Source organism: Drosophila rhopaloa, unplaced genomic scaffold (genome assembly GCF_018152115.1).
Source record: "Drosophila rhopaloa isolate 14029-0021.01 unplaced genomic scaffold, ASM1815211v1 contig_115, whole genome shotgun sequence".
Classification (NCBI taxonomy): Eukaryota; Metazoa; Arthropoda; class Insecta; order Diptera; family Drosophilidae; genus Drosophila; species Drosophila rhopaloa.
In genome coordinates this window covers 6,943,058-6,969,564 of record NW_025334990.1, presented here as the reverse complement: position 1 = coordinate 6,969,564, position 26,507 = coordinate 6,943,058, and the positions used below count along the sequence as shown (strand labels likewise).

At 42.6% G+C, this 26,507-nt stretch overlaps 2 protein-coding genes across 4 annotated transcripts in view; one reads left to right on the top strand and one right to left on the bottom strand.

Moving 5' to 3' along the window:
* Window positions 1–32: 32 nt before the first annotated feature.
* On the bottom strand, window positions 33–2,597 carry LOC108043720 (rac GTPase-activating protein 1). The gene is made up of 4 exons (XM_017122530.2): window positions 2,315–2,597; window positions 1,318–2,251; window positions 465–1,252; window positions 33–412 (listed from the first exon to the last, which is right to left on the bottom strand). The coding sequence occupies exons 1-4, from the start codon at window positions 2,391–2,393 to the stop codon at window positions 336–338; spliced, it is 1,878 nt and encodes a 625-aa protein (XP_016978019.1). The 5' UTR covers window positions 2,394–2,597; the 3' UTR covers window positions 33–335.
* Window positions 2,598–3,180: 583 nt separating this feature from the next.
* Window positions 3,181–26,507, top strand: part of LOC108053589 (tyrosine-protein kinase Src42A) — a 34,234-nt gene continuing 10,907 nt past the window's right edge. Inside the window, exons 1-2 of one of the 3 annotated variants that reach the window (XM_044456511.1) lie at window positions 3,181–4,040; window positions 9,989–10,083. In XM_044456511.1, coding sequence (XP_044312446.1) covers window positions 3,759–4,040; window positions 9,989–10,083 — 377 coding nt within the window. In that variant the 5' untranslated portion in view covers window positions 3,181–3,758. Of the gene's footprint in view, window positions 4,041–9,988; window positions 10,084–15,906; window positions 16,287–20,854; window positions 24,549–26,507 lie in introns of those variants that run through there. The other 2 variants (XM_017136290.2, XM_017136289.2) reach the window with 2 other exon arrangements.

The window sequence follows — 26,507 nt, the reverse complement described above, 5'->3', positions numbered from 1 at the left end:
ATATTAACCAAAAAATAAAACCAAAAGTCATATTTTGGGAATTAAAAAACCCTTATATTATTTTCATTCATTAATCTAGTTGTTCATTGTTCTCTTTGCTTTTCAAATGCATATTTTACTTTATTTCTCAAAGTGAGTATACTTGTGTTAGTACGGATAAAGTGCTTCAGTATATAATCGAACGAATTAATTATAAAGAAAAACTTTTAATAGGCGGTGTTAGTTGGGTACAAATATAAATACAGCTCGGGAATAGTTGGCCGGAAACAAAAACTGCAAATACTTGAAGTAAACTTAAGTAACACGTCAAATGCTTTCCAACAAGGAAAGGCTGGTTATTTCTTGTGGGCAGATGCCGGCGGCGTGCCATAAAACTTTCGCTTTTTTATGGTGCCTCCTTTGAAGGGAGTGGCTGAAGGGAAGATAGTTTAGATAAGGTATCGTATAAGTGGTGTATTACCTACCATATAGCGACAACAAGTCATGTTTGCTGCTGGGGACTCGCTTGATGACTGTTGCCGGCGTTCGCGTGGGATCTATGACAATGTACTGCTCCCAAAACGAAACGGGCAACTCGAGCAGCGCCTTCATCACCTGTTTCTGTGTGAAGACCTCCGTATAGATCGCGTGCTGGTCGGGATCAGGCGTGGAGTAGCCCACAATTGTGGGGCCAAAGATGAGCGAGATATTATCAATAGGCATCAGTACCACTGGGCACTGAGCAATGCGTTGGAAATGCAGTATAAGGAAGGCCAACGTATCCCGATTGGCTTGTGGCAGCTGCTTCACCGACTTATACAGCATATCCTGGGACGTTTTGGTATCGGGATTCTGCACAGCATTGGCGAAATCCTTCCACTGGCTGGTCGGAATCAGAGGCTCGGTAAGGGACCTCAAAAAATCCTTCACACAACAGCACAGCACATAGATGTCTGTGTTGCCCAGATGAGGAGTGGCCTTGCCGCGCAGGAACTGCTCCTTGAGGGCCTTGTACTCCCTCTCGGACGAGGACAGGCGATAGAGGCCCACCTCAGTGAGACCGCGGGCCTCGATCTCATTAACACAGTGCACAACAAGGGCCGGAATCATGGGTGCAATGGACGGGGCAAAGTCGGTGACATACCCAGTCATAGTCTTGGTTGTGGGCGTTCCCGTCTGCGGTACACAGCTAACAGTAAGCAGATACCGACAATCTATGTGACAGCGCACCGGGCAATCCCGACATCTCAGGCCAACGGCCCCAAACCGAATGCTAGAAAAAGTACAATATTTAATCAATGAGGACTATACGTACATTAAAAAACCCTCTATGCCTACCGTTTCTGGCACTGAACACAATTGTCGCCGCGCAAGAACGTCTTCTGGCTGAATGTGTGACTCCTCATGAGCGGACGGTGCTGCAGAGGAGTTCCGCATTCGGCGGCCACATGAGGCGCCATTGCATTCACCGGTGTTAGCGGCGGTGCAGTGGGCTCCTTCAGGACCGATCGACGTGGCGTCGAGGACAGGCCCTCGCAGATCCTCTCATGACCGCCAATCACTGGCAGCGACTCAATAGTCGACTCTGCCCTGATTACGCCCTGCCCGTCCTGGGGTATGGTGACCTTAGTGGTGGCACAAAAGCGCTCAGCGCCCTGACCCACGTCCACAGTATGCTGCTCCACTCCAATGCCGACGCCAGAGCGCCGGGACTTACTGGTGGTTGGGGTATTCCCCGACATACTGCCGTTGAGACCCGTGCTCAGACGGGATCTCTTGTTACCCACACAAGGAATCGGATTCTTGGGCAGCGAAGGTCGATGCTCCCGCCAAGACTTTGATGTGCGCACGTCGAGGAAGTCGTCCTCGGAGTGGGTTATGGACAGATCGGACAGCAGTGACCCGGTGGAGTTGATGTCGCCATAGGACTTGTCTTCCCGCACGGTGTTGAGGGATTTGCGCTTTCGCGAGGAGGGCAGTGTGTGAAGGAAGGCCAGCTTGTCGCGGGTCTCGTTGTTTAGATTGCGCTCGTGGCGCAGCAAATCCGCCACAGCCATTATCTTTCCCTCCATAGCATCGCGTTCGTGCTCCGCCTGGCGACGCGCCTTTATTTCCATGTCGATGATGCGGCGCGCATGGAAGAGCTTGCCCTCCAGGTCGCCCATCTTGGTCAGCGACTTATCCAGCTCATTTTGGATCCTGGCCGTCTCGGCTGCGTAGCCCGCGCACTTTTCGTGATACTGCTCGAACATGCGCAGAAACCGTAGGAACTCTGGATTGGAAAACACAGTTGTAGGGATTCATCACTCGCACCGCTTGGGGCTACTTTACTCACCCTCCTCCGCAGTTCCATCGGTCAGCACTTGCATGCAGCGTCGCAAATCATCAAAGGACGCCAAGGCGGAAAGCGCCATTTTCGATTTGCTCTTTTATGTGTGGATAGAGTTTCACGTGCAGGGACTGCCTGCACACTGGATCCCTAGATTCAAAACAAATTTCTATTAAAAATCCTTATTATATCCACAATAATCAAGCTGCAAACAGAGCACGCTGCAAAGGACGCGGTGATATTTTTCAAGTTCCGTTGTTTTCAAATTGACGCCATGCACGCAGTGTGACCGTTGAGCGATAGTGCGACAAAACAGTAGGGTTGTCAAATTAGAAAAAATATCGGTATGTTGTTGTACTAGATTTTCCTTGAATTTGGATTTTTCAAGCGGATCATGTTTTATATGTTCTTTTCGTTAGTTTGTGCTATAAAAGTTAATTCCAGACTTCAATTATCTTTATCAAAAGCAGGCAAAACATTAAAAACATCTTATCTTAACAATAATATACTAAACATTTTTTCTGACGATTGTGTATTTATTTAATATTTTCTTATTGTAATAAATGTTCAATTAAGCCAAATGTGAAAGTATGCGCCAGTGAAATACATATTCCGATTAATGTAATACTTCAACTGAATAAGAATCCCTTCTTATTATCCTATTTTTCTCATTGACCTTTGAGGTCAAACATCGAAACATCGGAAAACGAAGTATCATCACGAAATATCGTCAGAATGTCGAAAGGTCTGTAATAGTAGAAACTGGTCCCTCTTTTTAAGTATTATGCATATTCTGGTATTTAACCAGTATTTTACAGATTTTAAATACAGTAGCTTAGTATATTTCTGTCTTAAGGTATTTTTCCCTTGCACAAAACGGTCACATTGTCTCTTTGCAACGCGATGGGAAAAGAGGGCGATAACTAACTTAAAAATGTAAACGCGGATGCCAGGCCTGCTAAATAATAGTGCACGCGCGAGTCACCCGTTTAATCGCCAATTTCCAACTGTTTTCGCGGCCCCCGTCGACGTCATCCTGTAGCTTTTGTTGTTTGACAGCAGCTCCAGCATCACACACACCCACACATCCACAAGGTACACTCACCTACGCGAGCGAATGTAGATAAAAGTGAGAAAACACTCACGCACGCACACACACAGGGACACGCTTGGTCGTGGGCAAGCATTTAATTTAGTTGGTGCTCATTGAAACACAGAGAGTTGAGCGAAAACGCGACAGCAACTTGCACAAATTGTAAGAGGAGTGGAAGCGGGAGCGGGAGAGGGGATCAAGTGAGAGCGGCGATTAGTGCCAACACCCAAGCACCGATCTCGCAGCGAACAAACAATAAACAAACAGTGAAAGTAACAGTAAACGCAATCGCTGCAATTTGGCTTCCATTGATTGCATTTAACTCTCGCTCCGCCAGCAGAAGTAACTCATCCAACAATGGGCAACTGCCTCACCACTCAGAAGGGCGAACCAATCGACAAGCCCGCCGAACGCGTCAAACTGGATGACCCGCCGCCTATCGGTGTGCCCCAGATTCCAATGCCTCCGCACGCCGGACAGCCGCCAGAGCAGATCCGTCCGGTTCCCCAGATCCCGGAGAGCGACACGGCCAGCGCCAACGCCAAGATATTCGTCGCCCTCTACGACTACGACGCCCGCACCGACGAAGACTTGAGCTTCCGGAAGGGAGAGCACTTGGAGATACTGAATGACACACAGGTGAGTGCTGCTACGTTTACACAAACGCCTAATTCGCAAACAAATATGTTTCCATGGGCCAATGTTGCCGTATAAACGGGGAATTATTTTCTTATTTGTAAACACATTCCTCTCTCAATAGAGCGAACACATTGTAGAAGTGAACTTTAACTATCAGGAATAAAGAGCTCAAAATAATCTCCATTCGAAACAGTGAAAAAATTCTTGATTTACGAAGGTACTAATTTTATTGTTTATAAAACAATGGTAGTTGGTAAACATGGTTTTTCCGCTCGAAAAATTCAATTATTAAATTTCCAGTAAAAAAAGTCTTCAGGTTTCTATTTTTAGTAGATGCTTTAAAGAATATGATTAAATATTGTGTGAATTTTTTCGAAAATCCCCAACAACAAATCCTGGATCGGCTAGTGATAGATCAGCTTAGACTCTGTATAAGTGGGTTCACTCACTTATAACCTGGCAATGCTAAAATAATCTTAATTCATATCAGTAGGTATTTGCAAAAAATTGTATAGTACATCGCTTGTGTATAAACATATGAATGGGTGAGTAAGCCGGGAGGCATTCAATATAGGTGTGTGGGTGTGAGCGGTAGAATGCGGGAAAGAGCGCTTGATAAGAAGTGCAAATTGATTGATAACGGCGTTTGTCGCATTTTGGACTGTTTGCTGTGTGAATTAAAAGAACACCTTTTTATTTCCAATCACACTGATATGGACACATTAGAGTGACTCCATTTGTATCAACACAGAGAAATCTAGCAAAAGTTTTAGTTGCAAAAACTGGGTCAAAACATTTTGTGAAGTAAAACGCATCATACTAATTTTGTTTTACTTACTTTTTTGCACCTTAAACGTCTCATTTTATAGCACAATTTTCCATGTATACGCAAAAAAAAGCGAAAAATTGCAGGGAGAAAAACATAATCAACAAACAATTCTCAGCCATATCAGCCATATAAAGAAACCATATGTTTCAGATTTCGTTTGGCCTTATTTGAAAAGAAAACAACAAATGTATGATAAAACAAACCTTTTACGCACTCTTCTGATAGCTTTTACTCTGCACAAATGTACAGATACATATATGTTCATATAAAGTCATATATAGTATACATGCAGTCATAATTTTTCCGAGAATTTATCAATGGGGCATTCATACTTAAACTGCGTACACATATAAAACGTAGATTAGGAAAGGATTCAAATCCTTTTCTTTTAATCTATGGCTATCCGATTCTACTTGTGATGCTTATCAGAAACAATAAGACCGACACAATTTTAAAAAAATCCTTTCGAAAAACTTATTGTAATGAAAATATTAGGTGTGGAATAATGTTCTTAGTATAAGAACATTTTTCCATATAAGGGCTATTTTTTAATATTTACAACTGATTTTATGAGTGTAATAGGTATTTGAGTCTAAAATATTTCAACTGGTAATTACTCTTGTACATAATTGAAAAGTTTTTAATTATGGCCATAATTATTTGCGTGTGTTTTAATTGCTCAATTCATTGAACGCGAAATGCGGACCATGCTATGCACCATCGCGGCCGGGATTAGTTTTCGAACTGGCATTTTAAGTTGGTGTAGATTTTTCAAAAACTTACTTCGTGGGCGTTTGGGACCAAATGATTCTAAAAAATCAAAAGTGTATTTATTTAAAAGTTTATAGTTTATTCAATTGTCCAATATCCAATCCGGCTGACGTGTTTTGCTTTTATCATTTTTGAGAATTAAATTAAATAGGTAGCTTAGTTAGGTAAAGTCGACACACATTTAGTTGCACTTTCACTATGAAACACCACTGGTATACTTAAGTCATCGGCTAAAAAATGGGCTCATATTGTTTGTAATTACTTAGTTTTCGTTCCGTCTATAGCTATGAAAATCCGTATACAAAAATGATTACTAATTATTACTAAAAACCACATTTTTATTCTGCTCGTTGAGCAAAGGGGTATTTTAAGAATGTAACAGGTAGGAGGGAGCGCTTTCGACCATTTAAAGTATATAAATATATTCTAGTTCAGGATCATTGGCTGAGTTGACCTGGCCATCTCTGTTTTTCTGTCAAACCGAATGTTGAAATCCCAGAAACTATATATACTGTTTGAAAATTGAGCAGCATGTATTTTCTGGTGATGTACAAATCATAAGATATCATAATTTATTGAGAAATTAAGGTCAGCGCCGGCAGATAAATATGCCTTCATGTATGTTTTCCAATTTGTTAGCGTTGCCAAAAGAACTGATTATATACCATTTATTTTGAATTTGAGTAATGGGTATCACTCGAGTATAGCCTTCCCACTGTGCAAGCTTTGTTTTGATACACACTAGTTTATTGGCAATCATCTTTATTTATATACTGCATGATTTGCAAAGCTTATCGGACATCGCAAGTAACTAAGACTAAGACTAAAACCCAAGCGGTTTTCCAAACTCAAATACCGCAGCCCAATACCCCACGTCTGCCACTTTCGCCCCACATCGATGCGTCATGCTAAACGTACTGTCCGACCACAGTTCCATACTTTCCTCTTTGCTTACTTTGTTTCAATGTCGCCAACTTTTAGGAACACATTAGTAATTGCGGCCATCGACGTCAGTTGACAATTTGAATTTTAAAAAAATAGCAGCTTTAGCAATCCTAGACTCCAGTTTGTAAAATTTCCGTAAAGTGATATTTTAATTTATCATTTTTAATAGATCATTCGTGACGCACATTAAGAATTTAAGTTATAAAATGTCCAAATCTGAACTACTATAACTCAGTACTTAAGTTCTCCGTATGCACTTTTAGGATTCCCATAATCACAATTGTGCCATTTATATGCCAGTAACTCACAATCAAGAAGAGTCGGGCTTATCGTGTATGAAGAAATTTCTTATGTGCCACATAATGCATTCGAGATGTTCACTATAATCGACACGTTCTTCGCTATCGTTTGTTAGCGTATTCGTTGTTCGCTATTGAGTCTGTACCATGTTTCTCCCAGCATATTTTCATTGGTTGTGATGAAGCTGTTGTTGTGTATACATTGTAAAGCATAAACAATTAACCCAACTGCAACTCCACTTGAAACCAGAAACAGACGTCGACACATCGGCATTGGGCAAAGTAAATGAAACTCGGATAGTTTGACTGCTAAAAGAATTCTATAATTAGCGTTCGGAGGTCACCACCCACAGCAGCCACCCATCCTGACTAACTGACTATGTTGTGACATAAGTGCCAGTGAGCAGCAGTCGCCTCTCCTCGCCGCCCAGAAATTTGTATTTAAAGACTCTACGTCAACATAGCCATGACCACCTTACACTGGCAGACGGCGCTAAAACCATGACGTCTGCCATTGGCTGCTGGCCAAAAGTTGCGCACTCCCCGCGCAATGGAATCATATTCGGATTTGCCATGCCAATCGGACTTTAAATTTCAAAAGGAATGCGCAAGTGTTCTTAAAGTTTGCTAGAGGCAATTCAAGGTACATCTTATAGCTTTTTCGCTGCTTTCCCCCACAAACGGCAGTCATTACCCATGGTCAGTACTTGCTGAGTGGCAGTTCCGTGGCCAGCGTTTCCGGTGGAGCAGTGTTTAATTAAGGTACGACACACACAACCGCAAGACTTTCGACCGGCCAAACAGCAGCAAGATATGTATTTTGTACACAAAAACACGCTACCCGGCTTCCTTTTGTGGCAGCCTTTCTTTCGTCTCTCGCCTCTTGAGCCGCACGCCAGGCATAGAAATCAAAATTGTATGTAAAATAATAAAAATATTTTATGGGAGTGCCTGCGCTGTCAATGTGTCTCTTCATTGTTATTGGACTCCCTCGGCTGGAGCTGCGTTTATCCGCGGGTGTGTGTGTGTGTGTTGTGTGTACTCGTTTTTAGCACTCCTCCAGCAATGCGGCGGTTGAACTTCCAATCCCTATCCCCGCTGGGTTCTGCAGGAGCAGGGAAACCCTTCAAGGATTCACTCACTCGACTTTGCCGGCCGTCGCCCCAGAAAAATGCATGCAAAACCTACTTTGTTTAGTTTTGCATGCCTCCTTAGTCAAAGATTATGCATTGCGTTGCGGCTCTCTAGAGAGTGCGACCTGCATAAAAGTTTCCGGTGTCAAGTGTTCCGTCCGCATCCATATACTTGTTGCAGTGACGTGGGAGCATATTCCCGGGAATCAAGTGAGCACTGTTATACTTTCTGCAGAGCTGAAATTTTCTGAATAGATTCGGTGTTTTCCAATGAAAAATTTCGAAATATTTTTTATCCACATATGTACAATGTATTTTTATAGAAATTTCGGAATCTGTTGCATACAAAAACAAGAAGGAACGCTGTAGTCGACTACCAAATACCCGTCACTTTGTAATCCAATAACCAATTTCAAAATAATGATCTCCTTAACAGATGGCGCCACTTAACACTATATTGGTTCGGCAAATAAATGAAGAAATAATATAGTACATCTAATGAAGCCAGATCGTATATCCACTTTCGGTTGGTTTTTAAAAACAATTTTCCTTTTTTAAACTTTAAAATTTCATTAACTGAAAACCGAAGGTGACGCAGATATATCTTATGTTGAAATTCGGCTATAATGTACTTATAAGCTACATCAAAATTTCAACCGAAAAAATTTCTGTGTCACCTTGATGATGCATATATGTACATACGAATTTCAACCGAAATTCAAACAAGAGATTTCTGTGTCATACCCGAAAAACGTTCTTTGCTAGGGAATAAGATTTTGATTAGAGTTAATTTGCAAGACAGTTTAACGGCGATGTACACACATAACAGCCACATCAAAATTACTGAAGTTCATTGAAATATGTTTATCCCAATGTTTCGATCAAAAGCTGAACAAAACGGCACTGCTCGACTCGATTGTGTCAACTGGTCTGCGAAGCGTTGTCACAGTTAACTTCTATTTCACTTTCAAACTCCAAACCACAAAGAAAGCGTAGCTAACAGAATGAGTTGACGACCGACGAGCGGCAGCAGCAGAAATCACTTAACTTTTCATTGGAATCAAGGCAGTAGATTGAACGCTCAAAAAACAGACAAAGCACGCGATTATGAAATGCACTTGTAAGAAAGAAGAGCATCCAACGGGGAAGCCAAAGTAGCTCGCCCATGAAATAAAAATCAGAGCAACAAATAAACAATGAACCCTAAAATGTCTGTTCATTGACCTTAGGCCACAGACTAAACACAATTACCATCGCAGCGGGCCGAGTCTAATCATAGACCGGCATTTGGATGTGTACGGGCGGATAGTAGGCGAGCACTTGATGCTTATCACAGAGATAGCAGCGGTAAACAATCATCGACTTCTCTATCCGCTGCTGTTGGCCACAACTATAGCTGGTCGTTCGATATCTGCCAGGGGTGAATAGCAGTGTGAATATTCAGACACCTGAATCACAAACTACTGCACAAATTCGGCAAAAGCGGGTTTTCTGCTTCTGTTGTTTCGACGTTGGCCAAAACCAGACAGACTTGGAAAGCGCGTAACCACATGTCGAGCGGCAACCACGCGAGCAAATGAATAAACTTTAATTTCATTTTCGTTTCTTTTCCTCTACGCTCTTTTTGCAACGAGGGTGCATGTATCTGTGAGCTTCATGAAAGTCAGTGGAAAAGAAAAGTTCCTCCATACATAATATGTGCGTTACACTCTGGGTTTTGAATTAATGTCTTAATTTCTATACAAATGTTCACAGAATCTATGTCGTTTTGATAAAATATTAAATTGATTAAAATAACTGTAAGTGTATACACCGCCGACCAAACATTTTGTTCGTTGCTGTTAGCGTGATGAGGGTTGAGTAACAAGAGGAAATTCATGTGTTGCTTTTGTCATTTAAAGTTGATTGAATAATTTTTTTCTATATTTTAACTAGAAAATTATAATAAGAGTTTTTGTCTTTAATCAACAGGGCGACTGGTGGCTGGCGCGAAGCAAGAAGACACGTTCGGAGGGCTACATTCCATCCAACTATGTGGCCAAATTGAAATCCATCGAAGCAGAACCGTAAGTACTATTATTGCATATTAATAACCGAAACAATACGAGTTTTTGGTGAAATAATGTTTTTCTTACTTATAGAGTTTAGTGTAGTATATATAGTGGTATAAAAACACTAAATTTTTTATAATAATTTTCTTTTATTTAATAGTTTAATAGACAAATAATATTTGCACATCCTGTAATAAAACTGGAAAACACAACATTTTACGTCAAACCCCAATTTGAAATGTAGACTAGTTTATCTACATCGTGTAAATCGACATTAGTTTTGTCAACTCAAAAAAATTTGTATAGCATACTTTTGAATGCGTCGATTTTTAAATTGTCCTAAAACCATTGTAGATCCCAGTTTTTTGGTCTTTGCTATGGAATTTGCGGGCTCCCGGAAAAAATTTGTTTAAATTAAAATATATTTGCCTAATACTGGTTAAATACAACCACTTTTGAACAAATATATTTCTAAGAGAGTTTTTTTTGTTAAGCTAAGTTCAGACTGACACAATTTGTTTAACATTATTTATATATTCTTTTTAAGGAACAGGCATTACATATGTATATCATTATTATTTATATTTCTATATTTCTTTTTATGTTAATTTTTTAAGCAGCTGTAATAAATTTAAGTTGTGTGAAGAGCACTGTAATTTTAGTTTTAAATAAAAAGCTTGTTGAATTTCTATCTGTGTCCCAAATTGATGACGCATTTCCGAATGGACGTGGATATTAATCAAAGAGTTAAGCGCTTTTAGTTTTAGCTAAAATGTGACTCAGATCATTTATTTTGACAAATAAATATGTAACCACATAAAGAGCTTCTTTATTGCCTATCAGTTAGAGATTTTATTTTAATTTTAACAACACAAATAGCCAAATTACCAAACACCCAGTCACCGCAATTGAATAGATGTTAGGTATCTTTTTTTTTTAAGTATATGGAGTTCCTTAGCCTTTAGCGTGAGCCCTTGTCAGAAACAATTAAAATTTTAACGATCTACTTCATGGATAAGTTTACGTTTGTGAGCGACCACTTACATTCCGTTTGTTTACATTGACTTCGATTACAATCGCAGTCAAATTACGTTGCTGTTTGGATCGGAATATACTCACTCATTTTTGCTGCTTAGACAAATGTTCTGTTTCATTTTTGTTATGTTTAATTGACAATTAAACTGCGGCTCGTGAGTGGCTTAACTTTGCTTTGCTCTGGCTCAGTATCAGTGTCAAGTGCATTAAACTTGACCCGATTCCGAGACAAGACTCTTAATTGTCTAGGAAGCTTTTTTTTTTTTTTTTTTGATTTGGGCCTCGATTTTATGCCGCCAGCACACATTCCGATCAGTAAACCACCGATATGCCGGAGAAATGCATTTCACATATTCGGAATGAAACTCGATGGAAAAATTTGAAAGAAAAAAGAACCAGCTGCATAAATTAAGAGAGACTCGTTCGAAGCTGCGATCGGAGCTGGTCTGGTCTGGGCGTAGGGAAAAGTTCAAAAACCGGTAAATCGGACGAAAACAAAAATAAATATCATTGAAGCCATTAATTACATTCATCTCGCCGTGGTCGCGTGTAACTGTAAACGTGTGGCTCTCGAGGCACCACCGATAGCTTTCGGCATCCATCGACGACCGGGAGCAGCATGTCGGGATGTTTGTTTTGTGGGCAGGCCGAAGATTGTTTTGTCTGGCCAGGCTAAGCCAAGCCAAGCCCAACCTCAAGTGCATAAAAATGCATTTCATGTATCGTTTCCTAATGCTCGTGTGCTCCCAACCCAGTGCGGTTTCAAGGCCACTCGAAATGGAACAGCCCGGGTTTTGGCTGAAACCGAAGGCCCTCCCACAATCGCTGATATTATTTGAACCTAATTGAGGCCAGTTTTTATCCGTTGCCTTGGACTCTTAACCACATTCATAAATCAGCATTTACCGGTAAGCACATTGAGCACAAGCTGCTGCGAACAATAATCAGCTCTCGTTCAATTTCTTTTATTTATTTGCAATGCAATAAATATTGAAGCTCATTTAACTGTGCTTTCTTCTTTCTTCGCTTTAAGGATACCCACTTTAACAATTTTAATTTTTCTGAGAAGCCTTTTTTGTCGTTGTCCGTTGATTTGGTTTTCTTTTTGGATTTTGTTGGTCATTGCACAATTTAAGCCGCTCTTAGCCCCCTTCCGTATGGAAATTTATTTTATATATTATATTTTATACCCGTTACTTGTAGATTAAAAAACGGATAATGTGTTCGTTACAGTCGAAAGAAAGTGGTTTATTTATTAATCTATCCATTGCTCTGCGTCGGAATGTTTAAAAATTTAGGAATCAGGATATAGAAAATAGTAGCTCAGTAAAAAGGACATTTTCCTTCAGTCACGAACATGCGCTTGTACGCTCTTAATATTCACCTTTCGATGCCAAATCCCTAAGACATTTGATTTCATGCCATTACATTTTGCACAGTTTCTCATTCTGTGGTTATATTTTGAGTTAACTAATCTTGTATTTATCATACATATTTTGTAAACAATTAAATTAACTATCTATAGTATTATTGATAAATGCTGTCAAATCGTATACAAGTTGCGAAATTTCATCACTTCCGCTTTAACACGCGGCCAAAGAAAACTTTCCCATGCGTAAATGCATATTTATGGATTTTTGTCTTGATGAAATCTCCCCGATTACGGCACGGTTTTAGAGCCCCTCAACATTTTCATCGGAAGGCGCTGACCAATCTGCTCCAGAGTAAATCTCTGCAGCTCGGAATGTGGGTCAAACCGAGATGTAAGAGTGCGTCGGGAGGTGCAGGCCATTGTGATTTTATGGTGGCCGAGGTGCAGTGACGTCAACGAACACTGATTATTGCTAAGTATTTACACAGAATTCGCCCGAGACGAGGCTAAAAACTTGAATTAATTCAAGTGAATTTTTTGGGGGAAATACCTGGGACTTGGGCAGATGTTTTGACTTTTCGTTTGTGTGTGCTCTTCTTGTTAACTTGCTTTACTTCCGTTGATGGGAAAAATGCGAATGAGGCAAAAACTATTTGCCAAAGTGCTAAACGTTTTAGCCGTAAATTCGCAATTGGCCATTACCCAGCTACATAAATTGCTAATAATATGCTTTGATGTGACACTGGCCCGCCTGACTACCAATGAGCCAACGGACTCAAATCACATCCCATCGAGATTATGCGAGGAGCATTCGCGTCCAGTCGGAAGCTCTACTAGCTCATTGACCCGAAACGTGGAATTTTACAGTGGACAATTCATAATTCCCAGCGCAAAGCAAAATGAATAAGAACGTCTAGACCAGAGCCACCCACAAACACAGAAATCCATAAAACCAATTTTTATTCGTTTCCAGTTCAGATCGTAAATCACTCGCCAAAAAGAAACACATCGAAATCAGCAAACTCGCGAAAATATATTAATTGTTTTGTTTTGCTTTTGAGCATTAAGCAATCGATAGGCGTAGCGATTGAAATGCAAAGCCAAAACGGTTGCAGGCTTAAACCGAAATTAAAATTTATAATGGAACAATTGTGATTTTGTTGATAGTCTCCCGTTGATTTGATAGCCGTCTATACTATATGTCAACTGTTTTGTTTGTTTGTCATACTGTATTTGTTGCCCCGTGCGTTTGTTTATTTCCATTTGATTTGTTTCATCTTCCGATACGGAAGACGACACCTGACGCAACGAGGCTCAGCTCAGATCCGCTCAGCTCCTCTCCCTCCTGTTTGTTGTTGGCTCGAAATTGTCGCAGCGAAATTGATCGGTTTATGAGTTTTTCGTTTTTGGCAAATTTCAATGTCACTGGCACTAATTCGCTGTATGCATATTGATTTGCCTCGTTCGATTAATTAAAATGTATCAAAAGATGATCACTGAGTGCGGCTAAAGCGGCTGAGCATTCTCTTGCAAATCTGATGAAATGTTGGTGGAAAATTGGGTTTTAAGGTTGAATTAAAATTAAAACACTACCCTTACTATATGTATTTTGAGATCAAGAAGACATGTACTAACCCACTATTTTTATTACCATTTAGAATCTCTCTTTGGTGCATAAACACAAAAGATTTAAATATTTTTGAACCCTTCCAATTTCATAAACATATATCAAGAAATCCATTATTTGGCTCAGCTTTTTGTTGCTACCGGCTGCAATTGTTATTGAACATGACACAAGAAAATGTCGTTGAACCCGCTAAAGAGGAGGCAATTGTTATACCGGGCCACATGCAAGCGCCGTGTCGGCCTTTTTTCATATTCCAGTATATGCATGAAGTACCGATTTAATTCAGCGTTCTTCTTTCGATTCATGTGACGGGTATGATATGAGTAGGCAAAACACTCGATTATGTGGCATGTTAAACAATGTTCAATAGACGGCGATTGTTTTAATAATTTTTCAGTAGCAGCAACAACAAAAGCGCCAGAAGGCTCGGGCAACGCTCTTCGCGAAGGTCGAGCAACTATATTTACTTGAATTAGTCAAATAAGTATCAAATATTTAACTGACATATCCGATAAACACTACAGTAATTAACGGTGAATATGTTTTTTTCAATAGAATTTGAATGTGCCCAAAATGACACAGGAAGCGAACATTCAATTAGTTAGCCGGTCATTAATTGCCACCAGAGTACATATAATTTATTCACTGGTAATGTACAAATTTCAATCAGGTTAGGCAAGTTGAAGGAGACGTCGAAATTTAGATTACTCGTTACGGTTATTTGCTGTCCACAATTTGATTTCCATTTTCGAAGCATTGAGCTTAATCGATTAAAGTTTTGATATAGTATTTCCAAACTAAACAAGGAAATCAATAAAATTAAGAATTTTATTTAAGTTTAACTTATTTTAACAACATGTATTATTATTAAATTTAAGATTGCAATTACTGACTTATTATTGAGTTTCAATATAATCTTTTATATTCTAATATAATATTTTAATTAATTCTTTCGTTCTGTTTATTTTCTATTTCCAGGTAAGTCCGATATCTAAGTACATAAAGAGTTTTGGAAATCGCAATTAGTGCCCACTTTAATACGGGTAATCTAAGCTATCGAGGCAAACACCTGTGTTTATGTGTGGATTCCTATTTACACAAGAAGTCGCAAGAACTATATTTAGCCAAGTGCTGGAGCCATGTAAATATTATGAGTATGTTTATGGTACTCGATTCTTAAGGATTTCAGTAGAATATCTTAACACATTCCTGAGTGTGTATTAATTTTGTTTAGCTGCCCAGTCTTATACAGATTCCCCTCTTAGTCAGGACTACCCTTATCCAATATTTTCACATTTAAGCGGCAAAAACATTCCTAATTAATGACAGGTTCAATTGCGTTCACAAGAACCCAAGCGGAGACATTTAGAAACGCATAATTTGATTTCCAGTGACGCGACAACTTGGAGTTATTTTGGTTACGTGAACAAATTAATACAGCTTGACATTTTGTCAGTAACAGCGACGAGATAATTGTTTTTAACTCGATTTGATCTTTGCAATCAACGCACTTTGTGACTAATTGTTGTCGTAATTGCTAAACAGTGTGCAGTTCATCTCGGAGCGATCTAAGAGCGAGTCGTTTGGGACCGAAGAGCGAGCCAGCTCTTCGATCAGCTGTTGGACTTCTTGGCCAAGTTATAAGAGACTCAGCACACAAAGGTGGCTCAGAGAGCCATAAAGCCAGAGAGCGGACGGCGAGCTTGGCTCAAATGGCACATACATAGAGGCCAAGACGACGGCAAGTATGAGTGTGTCGGTGCTTTGGCAAGCGGTTAAAACCTTTCTATAAAAATTTCATAAACGTATCAGTTGTCTGCGAAGCGGTGCACAAAACGGACGTGTAAACGGAAGCCGCGCGAAAACGGTTCGGAAATCGGAATTGCGCCTGTACACGCAGCACATAGGAAATCCAATCGAATCGAATCCGAATCAAATGCCTTAATCGAATTCGGTTAAAGCTCGCGTTTCGCGCTTACAAGTTTTTTTCGTTCACGGGCCAACGGATTATCCACTATCTAAAAACTCGCTGCACGCTGCGGCGCATGCGCGACCTGTCTGTGTTGGTGGCATACTTCTAACGACACCACAGTGTTTCCTTTGTTCAAAAGTGCCCCGACTAAAGCCCCACTTTGATATGGCCAAGTGGCAACGAGAGCAGCAGTAGCAGCAAAACTGGAAAAGGTACAAACCCGGGAAAGCTGCCATACGCGGTCTATTCCCCCAAAGTGGATCCGAGATCCGAAAGAGATGGGAGCAGAACTTTCTATTTTCTTTACTGTTTCGCGTGTGCTTCGCTGGTCATTCAAACATATATATTTTCTTTGCCCAGGCACACGCCTCTGGAATTAGAATGGCGTTTTCCCCATGGAATACAAAGTAGAGGTTATTTCGTAAGAGAATTCCTGGGAGTCGCGACACGTTGTGGCTTGATCAGAGGGGGTTATGCAATGCCAGCCTGTCGTCCTCAAGTTTTCGCGAACTTTATCGTTTGCTATGTGCTAAAATGCACAACTGGCTAACCATTTGTGTGAATACGGGTGCGCAGAGTTCCGTGCACATGCCCGTTTTTTATACACCGACAGTGCGGTTCAGTTGGTCGGTGATTTTGTTTTTCGAGCCACTATCCCAGGCCGCAGAAACCATATCAATTTTGACTTACATACGTGACTTGGTCAAACTGCTCCATTTCGCACATATTCTGTGCGTTCGGGCTAAGGTTTAAATTGGGGTTCAAGATTCGAATTTGCGGGCTCTAGGGCCTAGAGCCCCTTCTTTCGCATCGCTTTTCTGTCTTCTCTTCTGACGCAGAGTACCATGGTCGTAAATTTCCTGTGCGATGACTCATGCCAGTCAGTCGGAGTTGGTTAACAACAGCAGCAGCAGCAAGCAGCAGAAAAAAAAAACGATAAAGATACAGATACAAAATATTCAGTTGAAAACACATGAAAATTGCTTTCAAAGGTATTGAGTGTGGAGCGCCAGAAGAGCAAAAGAGAGGCGAAAAAGCTTATTGTTAATGGTGAATACTGCTTTGTTTGTGTTTGTGGTCCGCTCATTGTTGTTGCCACTCCGAGCGGTAACCTCTGCTAGCGTTCCCCCCGATTATTATCGCTGACATTTTGCCATAAGTGCTGGAGCAATTTGCAGCCAAAACTGTTCCTCATACCAATAAATGGGATCGCTCTTTATGCCCAGTAAATAGCAGACTCACTGTGATTTCCCTGAACTTGATGGGAAGTTCCCAACAAAGACTGCAGTTCTTCGCGGAAACATTTCATGGCAAACGGGGTTTCTGCGCGAATTAAATTATCAAGTTTTCTTAAAAATAAAATTAAGTTATGAATTCATAACTTAGTCATCTGGCCTATTGAGATGTCTGTTAGACTTTTGACTTCGTTTGAAAAACGCGATGGTAATGGCTTGCACAGTTTTAATGTTAGCTTGTTAAAGGCTTGTAAACATTTTTATTTCAACCGTTTCGTACATCATTTCATTTACTGCAACCAATTTACAATTCTAGCGTTTAATATAATTAAACTCTTTATAATATAGATATTCAAAGCTGTGAAAGTCAGCACTTTAAAATAAAAGATAAACTTTTACTATGGTAACGCTGTAATGCACAGGGCATTGAAATTTATTGCTTAGTACTTAACTCGGGTTTTAAAATAGATGTGTGGAAAGGGAAAGAATTGGTTTCATGTGGAATGCCATGAGTGGAATGAAATGGCTGCTACTAAATTTAGTCAGTGGTCTCGTTACCATTGTGCAATGACCTAAATCATGGACACAAAATCAAAGCCAAACTCATTTTTGGCCATCAGTTTTTTTTTTTTTTCTGGCTGTTGGTTGTCGGTTGTTGGCTATGTTTTTGGTGGCCAAAAAGCTTACTATTCATTTGCACATAAATGGGCAGCAGCTTGCGGACAACCAACTGATTTGCTGGCTGGCTTCGCGCTTGGACTTGAGCTGACCAATGGTTGTTTTTATGGGAATAAAGTTGATTTAATTTGTGGATCCGCGGAGAAAGTACGGGCCAAAGCTCGAGTTTAGTCTGCATCGATCATCTTGTCACTTCCTGCTGCCCTCTCGTACTAATTAACTACTTATTAGTTTGGGCGCGCCATCTTTTTTAAGGTCCGTTCGCCGTCAAATTTACATCTTAATTATCTTTGTTGATTTCATAATTTTCTTGAGATTGATATACCCTCGCATTAAAGTCAATAATCAGCAAACGGCTTGGCAACATATGCTCGACCACAAATGTTGCAGCAAACAATCAAACATTCCGTTGGCAACAACCGAATAAGTTTGTGTTTGATTTTCGAGGTTTGCTGCTTTTGGTTTGGCGCACTAGAAGGAAACACGAAAGACGCAGACAAACTGCAAACAGCAAACAAAAAAAAACCACTAAACCGGTTCAAATTGGGTCGTAGTACTTTTGAGTGCAATTGTTACCTTTCCACTAACAACAGCAACTGCTCGGCGACAATCGCACTCGATCCACTCGCTCTGCAGCTCATTATGTCCGCTATTATGTTGGTCTTGTTCAGTTTTCTTGGCACGCGCTGCCAGCGAAAAAAACCAACTCCCACACAAACAAACGAAAACAAACCGAGCGATATTTTGTAATGACCATGTTTCGATTCGGTGGTTAGCATAGGTCAGTCAGTGAGCTCGTGTTCATTTGGAAATAAACATTAAAATGACATACTCTTATTATAACTTATATTTCCCTTTGTGTCAAATATTGCTCTCGTTTAAATTTTGGGAGAATTAAAGTGTTGAGGAAATTCGAGACACACTGGATCGGCTTGGGGTAAATACAAGCTTGTGTAAATAATCGCATAGCCCTTATAGTTCCTGATACCCATTAGTGTATTACAATATTGCTAGTGCTTCTAAACAAAATGATATATATATTTTTTATTAGATAGTATATAAGGACCGATCGCACTTGACTAACTTACAACTAATGTTGTGAACTATTTATTCTGGTATATTAGGTATACAGCGCATATCATTAGTGTAACGACAGTCGCACAATTTATGCAGCTACGTTGGGGTTAAAAAAGTTCTCGGTACTCGACTAGACTAGTTTTTGGCGTCTGGCGCGTGACAAATAACAGCTGAAAGGAACACATTACCAGAGGAGCTTTCAATCTCCTTTCAAGAATCTCAGAGAAACCGAGACGGGTTCAACAGGTTTTGCACGACGCCGTTGTTATTATGGTTATTGGTGTTAATCATCAAAGCAGCTGTTTAATTTTAATATTATTAAACTCTTGTTGATATTAAATATATACCCCAGTTGAATGTGATGTTTATTGGGATAAAATATCGATTAGCATTTATAATTGTTGGTATACAAACAAAGTGAATTTCTTGCTTTAGTTTCCCGACTCATTTAGATTTCGCAAATGAGTCAGATTGCAAAAATCTGTATTGGAGTTAGTGAGATAGTATTGGTATAAGGGCTTTCATTTATTCCTTATATAGACCACATATTGGAGTTGTAGGGAAGGGTTTTTGGATGCCAGGAGTACTTGATTTTAATGTTCATCTAAGAGTGTAGTGTAATGTAAAGTTCTTTGTAATTTGGTATTAAGTACCGGGTATCTTATAGTCGAATCACTCGATTAACCCTTTTCATTTCGGTTTGTTTTGCGGTTTTCTGTTGACATTGACATTTGCTGATGCTGACAGTATTGTGACGATCTGCGATTCAGTGCAAGCCCACTCCATTGTTTCAGATGGCGAGATCAAAAGGGGATTTGTCTGCAGGATGTCCAGCTGAATGCTTCCTGTGGGTTCTCATCGCCTTCTTGGCCACTCCGTCTCAAGAGCCTCTTTGTCGGCTCGAGAGCAATCTGCTGCCTTGCCACCGAGCGTAACTCTTAAGTCAGAGTTTTGCTGCCTTGAAATGAGATTCCATCTCGAGGCAGATATAAAATCTTGATTACGTGGTGCATATACGTATAAGAAGTTCAATGATCAGCTGAAAGACACCTTCAACTCTTTCAGCTGCTCATTTTCTAGGGGTCAATGAATAAGCTACCGCGTGACATAACTACTGGCAATCAATTCAAACTCATCTGCCCACAACAAATTAGCAGCCAAATTTTCCATTCGTCGTTAAGTATTCTGTGTGAATCGTAATATGTTATAATAGATATAGATATGAACACACGTTGATCTATTTATTTGTAAATGTTTAATCTATTTATCTCAAGGATGATTACACTGAAACCTTTATGAAGACGGCATTGTAGTTCCTATCCGTCGATTTTGGTTATATTTGTCACGTGCGGTTCTTGTGTGTTTCTTGAAACGATCTATGAATTTCGAGTGATTTGCAAATCGCTCTACTTCATTCCATCACATTCAATTCGCATAAAACATTTCTAACGGCTCAAATGTGTTCCATGCACACGCCGCAAAGTGTTTGAATATGTTTAAGGAGTTTTGCATGCTTGGAGCGAACCCCTCAAAATAAAATTCAAGGCTATCGCAACCAGAATGAAAAAGAAGTTCAGGGCACACAAAAACAAGCACCGTCGTAATTTACATAAATATTTTTGGCCACGCAATATTCGTCGCTGTAGATCTGAAGTAAACAAGAGCCGGAATCGAATTCCTCGCCAATGATCTAGCAATCAGCGGAGCAGAGAAACAGTAAAGAAATCCCCAAGAAAGGCAACCGAATCATTCTCAGTTTTCCAGTACTCAAACGTTTTCTCTCCTCACAGCCGCTAAAATCAATCACCTGTACGAGGAAGCCATCATGACGGCCATGCCCGTAGTCTGGTGCACCGATCCCAATTCGGTGAACAACAAGCCCACTGCTTTTGCCCTGCACGGAATCCAGTTGCAGGGCAATGTTACCGAGAAGCAGGTCCATGCCCTTCGTGAGCTGGTAAATGCCGCCGCCGAGGGTCGTCTCATCCTGCCCTCGGATGGCACCTTCACGCTGCTGGACAGCGGACTCAGCATCGAGAGCTCAATTGTGGAGCAGGAGAGTGGCAGTTCAATCAATCCCGGTGAACCTGGTCAACTGGCTCAGGCAAAGAGTTCCAAGAACACGTACATCCTAATGCCTGTGAGCAAGGCGGAGGGTTCCAGGCAAGGATCAGGTGGAGCCCTAACCGGAGGAGCATCTGGACAGGCGATTGCAGCCGCAGCCGCGCAACTGGAGTTCCTGCTGGAGCCAAAGTACTCGCCCACGCCCGAAACCAACCCAGATGTGGAGGCCAATGCCGAGGAGGCTGAGGGTGGGGCGGCCGGGGAGATTCTGTACGAGTTCCTGTGCTGCGCCAAGTGCATGAACGAGCAGCGGACCGGACGCACTTGCGCTGGGCGACGCCTGCAGCGGTATTTGAGGACCTGCAGCAGTGGAAGTGGCAGTGCCAGTGGCAGAAACAGCGACTACGAGCCGGTCAACGACCCAGCTACGTGGCAGCTGCAACTGGATCCTGTCAGCAGCATTGCCAGCAAGTACGCCCGCCGACAGCAGCGACACAGGCAACACGGCACCGTCTCCATGGGCATTGCACGTAATCGCACCCATCGCCATCACAAATTACCCATGCACAGTGTCAAAATCTTTCATAATCGCAGCACTTACACGCCAGCGACCACAGCAACAGGAGCAATGCCAATAGCTGTGGGCGGAGGCCGAGAGGTGTCGACAGTTGCGATGCCAATGCCGATTCCCAGTCCGATTTCGAGTCCGAGTCCGAGCTCGAGCTCGAATCCGAATCCAAATCCGAATTCCAAGCCCAGCCCAGCGAATAGAGCGAGCGTTGGCAGTGAAGCGTTTAGTTTGCTACCGACAGCGGCGCGATCTACATCGGTGATAGAAACAACGACACTACTGACGAATCCAGCGGCAGCATTTCTGCCCCTCTACGCAGTGGTAAATAAGAATCGCGACTTGGCGAGCGGTGGCAAGACTGAGGAGGTATCCGCAACAACCATGCTGGCCGTGGTGCCCGAGGAACCGTCGCCACCATCCGCCGACGGGCGCGATCTGATCAGCTTCGACGACGACCAGGCGCAAGTGGGTGTGGGGGATGTGGGCCAGCAGGCGGGCACTGCTGTGGACCTGCTGAGCGCCCCCAATGAGGAGGACATCCTGTTGGCCCTGCTGGAGACGCCGCCCGACACTCCGCCCAAGCCCTGCTCCCCGGGCAGCAACAATTCGAGCCGCAAGACCAGCTTTGACTCGACCAGCACCCTCAGCTCCATGGACTCGGGCTTCATGGAGATGCAGAACAAATTGGAAGCCCTGGCAGCAGCAGCTGCGGCGGCAGCGGCAACATCCACTGGCGAAGCAGCAACATCTTCGCCGAGCGGCGAGAAAATCGAGCGACGCAACTACAAGGAATGTCTGACGCAGTCGCGGAATCGCCGAAAATCCTACGAGGAGTTCAAAGCCATGTTTGTTGAACCCGCAGCGGAGGCAACAATGCCAGCGACCATGCCACCGACGGTGGCAACAGCGGCGGATGACGCAACAGCAGCCAGCAACACTGTGATCCCACTTTCCTCCATTTCAGAACAAGAAACCACAGGCAGCCCGGGTGCGAGAGGCAAACCGGATTGCGCAAACGAGTTTGCCGCCAGTGCCGATGAAATGGATACCGGCGACGGTGACAGCGATGGTGAAAAAGGCGCTGCTGCCGAAGGCGATCTAACAACAACAGCAGCAGCAACAGCAACAACAACCGCAGCAGCAGCAGCAACAGCAGCAACACCTTTAGTCAGCAGCACCACCACAGAGGCGATGCGAAAGAATTCGGATTTTCTATCGCAGATTCTCGATCATCAATTTGCGGCCAAGGAGCGAGCCAAGGCGCACAAGCGTCGCACTTCGTACGAGGAATTTAAGCGTCTGGTTAACGAAATTGAGCCGCTGGAATGCCCGGACACCCCGCCACTCGCATCGTCTGTGGTCGCACCCACAGCCTCAGCAGCGGTAGCAACATCGCCGCTAAAGCGTCAGAATTCGCGGCAGCGTAAGAGCTTTGCCAGCTACTTTCTGCCGCGCCGGCACTCGACCAAAGAACAAAAGACTGACAAGGAGAACTGCGCCCGGGATCTGAATGTGCCGGAGCAGCAGCTGGCGGTGTATAGCAAGGTGCCGGCGTCGCAAAGGAATAGCGGAAGCGAAACCTCCAGCTCCCATTGCAGGCGCAATTTCAAGATCTACGACAAGCTGGTGTATGGGACCATCTATGATATCATCCAGCGAAAGAATGAGATCTACCAGAAGTACGACAAGTACATGACCTACGGCACCATCTATGAGATCCTGCACCGCAAGTCCTCGCAGGGCGGCGACAGGTGGCAGCGCAAGAGCCTCAGCTCGATCCTGGAGGGCACTCGGTCCTCGGGAGATGTCATCTACGACATTGTCCAGCGGCGGGAGCGCGAGAAGCAGCGTCAGCAGCGCGCCTTGGAGTCCCAAACATCGCCCACCACATCCGTGATTAGTTCCCACAAATATGGAACCATCTATGACATCCTGCAGGGCGAGAAATTGGATGCGAGCCATGCCAGCAGCAAGCCAGAAACCAAGCAAATGGCCAGTGGTGGCAAACCAACGCGATTCGTCGTTAGCCAAGTGGAGGAGCCCGTTCAGACACCTTCGGTGGATCAGCCGGATGCGAGTGTCGCGGATCCGGGAGCTGCAAAGTCCAGCAAACCGAACAAGATGCGCCGCCTCTCACACATCCTTAGCTACAGCCGAAACAGTGGCGAAGATCAGCAGGATGCGGCTGGAAAGGAGGAGGCCAAGCAGAAGCGCACCCAGGCCAAGCGGCGGATCGGGGTGACCAACCTGTTGCTACCTCTGGACTCTGAGGAACTCTATACCCGCATCATTGCCCAGCAGCGAAGGCTCGAAAAGGAGGAGCGTGACCAGGACGCGGAGGCGGAAAGTGGCAGTGAGCCGGAACTGAGACCGCGCAACGCGTTGACCAAGTCCAGCTCGCTGGATGCCATCTCCCTGTCGGTGGCCATTTCGCCCGCATCCTCGCCCTCACCCCCGCGTCCCCGTCGCAGCCTAAAGCAGCACCGCTGCCTCCAGCAGCGCCAGCAAATTCCCCTTGCCAAGAAGCACTCTCTGGACAACTGCCTTCAGATGGCATCGGCGGTACCCAGTCGGCAGCCCCTTCGTCGCTGGTCCAACCAGACTCCACTGAAGTGCACGTGCCAACACGCTCCCGAAGAGCTTCCGCTGACCGCCAATGAGAAATCCCGCTCGCTGCCCACCGCCTGCTCCACCCCCTGCGCCCATACGTGTGCACACTCAAGTTCAATCGATCATAGCCCGGCCACAACAAAGTCCTTCGGCAAAACATCAACGACGACGACGGCCAAGAAAGGCAAATCGCGTCGACTTTCAGAATTTACGCGCGGTGAATTTTTAAATGAAAAATCGTAAGTTTAGCCTCCCACTACAGCAAGTCCCTCATCCAACTGCCCTTCTCCATTATCAAAAACTAGCAATGCCTATAAATATTTCTGATAAAAGCATTGGTGATAATTTTGGGAACTTCTTCCTTTTTTCACTTTATTCATAAACTATGGGGCATAAATTGATTAACTTATTAGAACTGATGAAAATTATTGGAATTCAAGAGTAAGAACCGAAATAACAAGAAACAGGCCTTGATAAATATATCTAGGTACTAAACACAGATTTGTCCAAATAAGAAAAAAAGAAAAGCCACCGTCTATTTCCACTTCTATATCTGTAACCACTTTATTTGATCGTTATACCAAACTCATATGCAGACGCCATATAAGTTTTTCTTCGCCCACAGCATTGCTTATGCCAAAATTTTCCACTGCAACCGAAATTCGTGAAACAAACGCAACTTCAAGGCCAAAACGCTTCAAATTGGTTCAGCGTTTGGAATTTGCATATGAATGCGAGCAGAAAAAAATGTCTGAGCAAGCTCCAATACACGTGCTGCCCAGGCCAAACCAAATCGGGCTAACTGAAGTACTCGCAGAGGCTAAAAGCAAAAGTCAAGCCAACACTTTCGCACCCCCCTCCTTGCCCATCAGCCGATCCCAACCGATCCACCGCCCACTTGACCATTTGGTGGGGGAACATTCAAAAATGTGTCGAACAATGTTTGTTTATCGTTTAATTAAGGAAAAAAAAAAAACGAAAAACGGTCACGACTTTCGTCGCCTAATGAACTTCTTCTTCGGCCTGTAAATGAACGGTAAATGCCCCCCTCCCAAAAATGTGGTCGTTCATTCGGTAGTCAAATATAGCAGGTTAATAACGTTAACATTAACGTTGGACGTGCCCGAGTGTCTCTCTTACTTCGCACCCACAATCACACATGTGGTTACAACACTCGATCGAACTGACCAATAGACGCATATCGTCGTCGGTGAGTGGGAGAGGGAAAGACAGACATTCGGCAATTTGGCTATATGCTCTCCCTCTTTCATGCTATTTCACTCCCCAATCTCTGGGTTCTTATTCATCCAAGCTTACCGTTCCGGATGAAATGAACTGTTCACCAGTGATATTTGCACGTTTTTTTTGGTTTCTCTCAATACTTTGCTTTCAAACGATTGCCTTCTCAACTATGGTGAAGCGCCTTGTTATTGCCAATAGCTTTGGCATTACTCACCTTTGTTGTTGATTGATTTTCCCCAGAACGAATCCGAGTTACCAGATATTGGTCAACTTATTAGCAGTCCAGTTAGGGACAGATTGCCAATCAAAGTTAATGACTTGGGACAGCTGTTGAATTTCTAAATAACTGTTTGTTGCTGGGCTTAAGGAAATTTAAATAGGAAAATCACTATTAATTTAAATTTTTATACATATTCAATGCATATATAATCGTATTAAAGAATTTAAACATTTTCTAATAAATGTTACAGTTCTTACTTGTAATATTGTTTAAGATGTTATATATTTTTGTATTTGGAAAATCCCCCTTAATTGTTTACATAAGTATGATAAGAGTTTGTGCGCCATTAACCGACTATCTCAAGTTGTGCAACCAACTTTCAGGTATCCCACCACCACTCCCACTAATGTCAATCATTTCAGTGACTGTCACTCATTAGATTATGCACAGTTCTAGCGACCAGTTATCAATTGTCTTGTTGCGGTCCCACAAATTAAAAAACCATTAGAAGTGCAACTGAACAGGCGATTGGCGTGCTAAAGTGCAGTTTCGTTTCGGTGACAAAGTTTCGAGCATGCCAAAAACTAGCATACGCAAACACTGTACTTAAATGCTATTATGGCGGGTACTAACTGAACTCGGCCCAGAACAACAGAAAATAAACTGGGTGCGGTTAGAGGCTTTGTGTTCGCCACTGATTAGTATTTACTTTGTCAAATTGGTCGCTTCTCGGTCG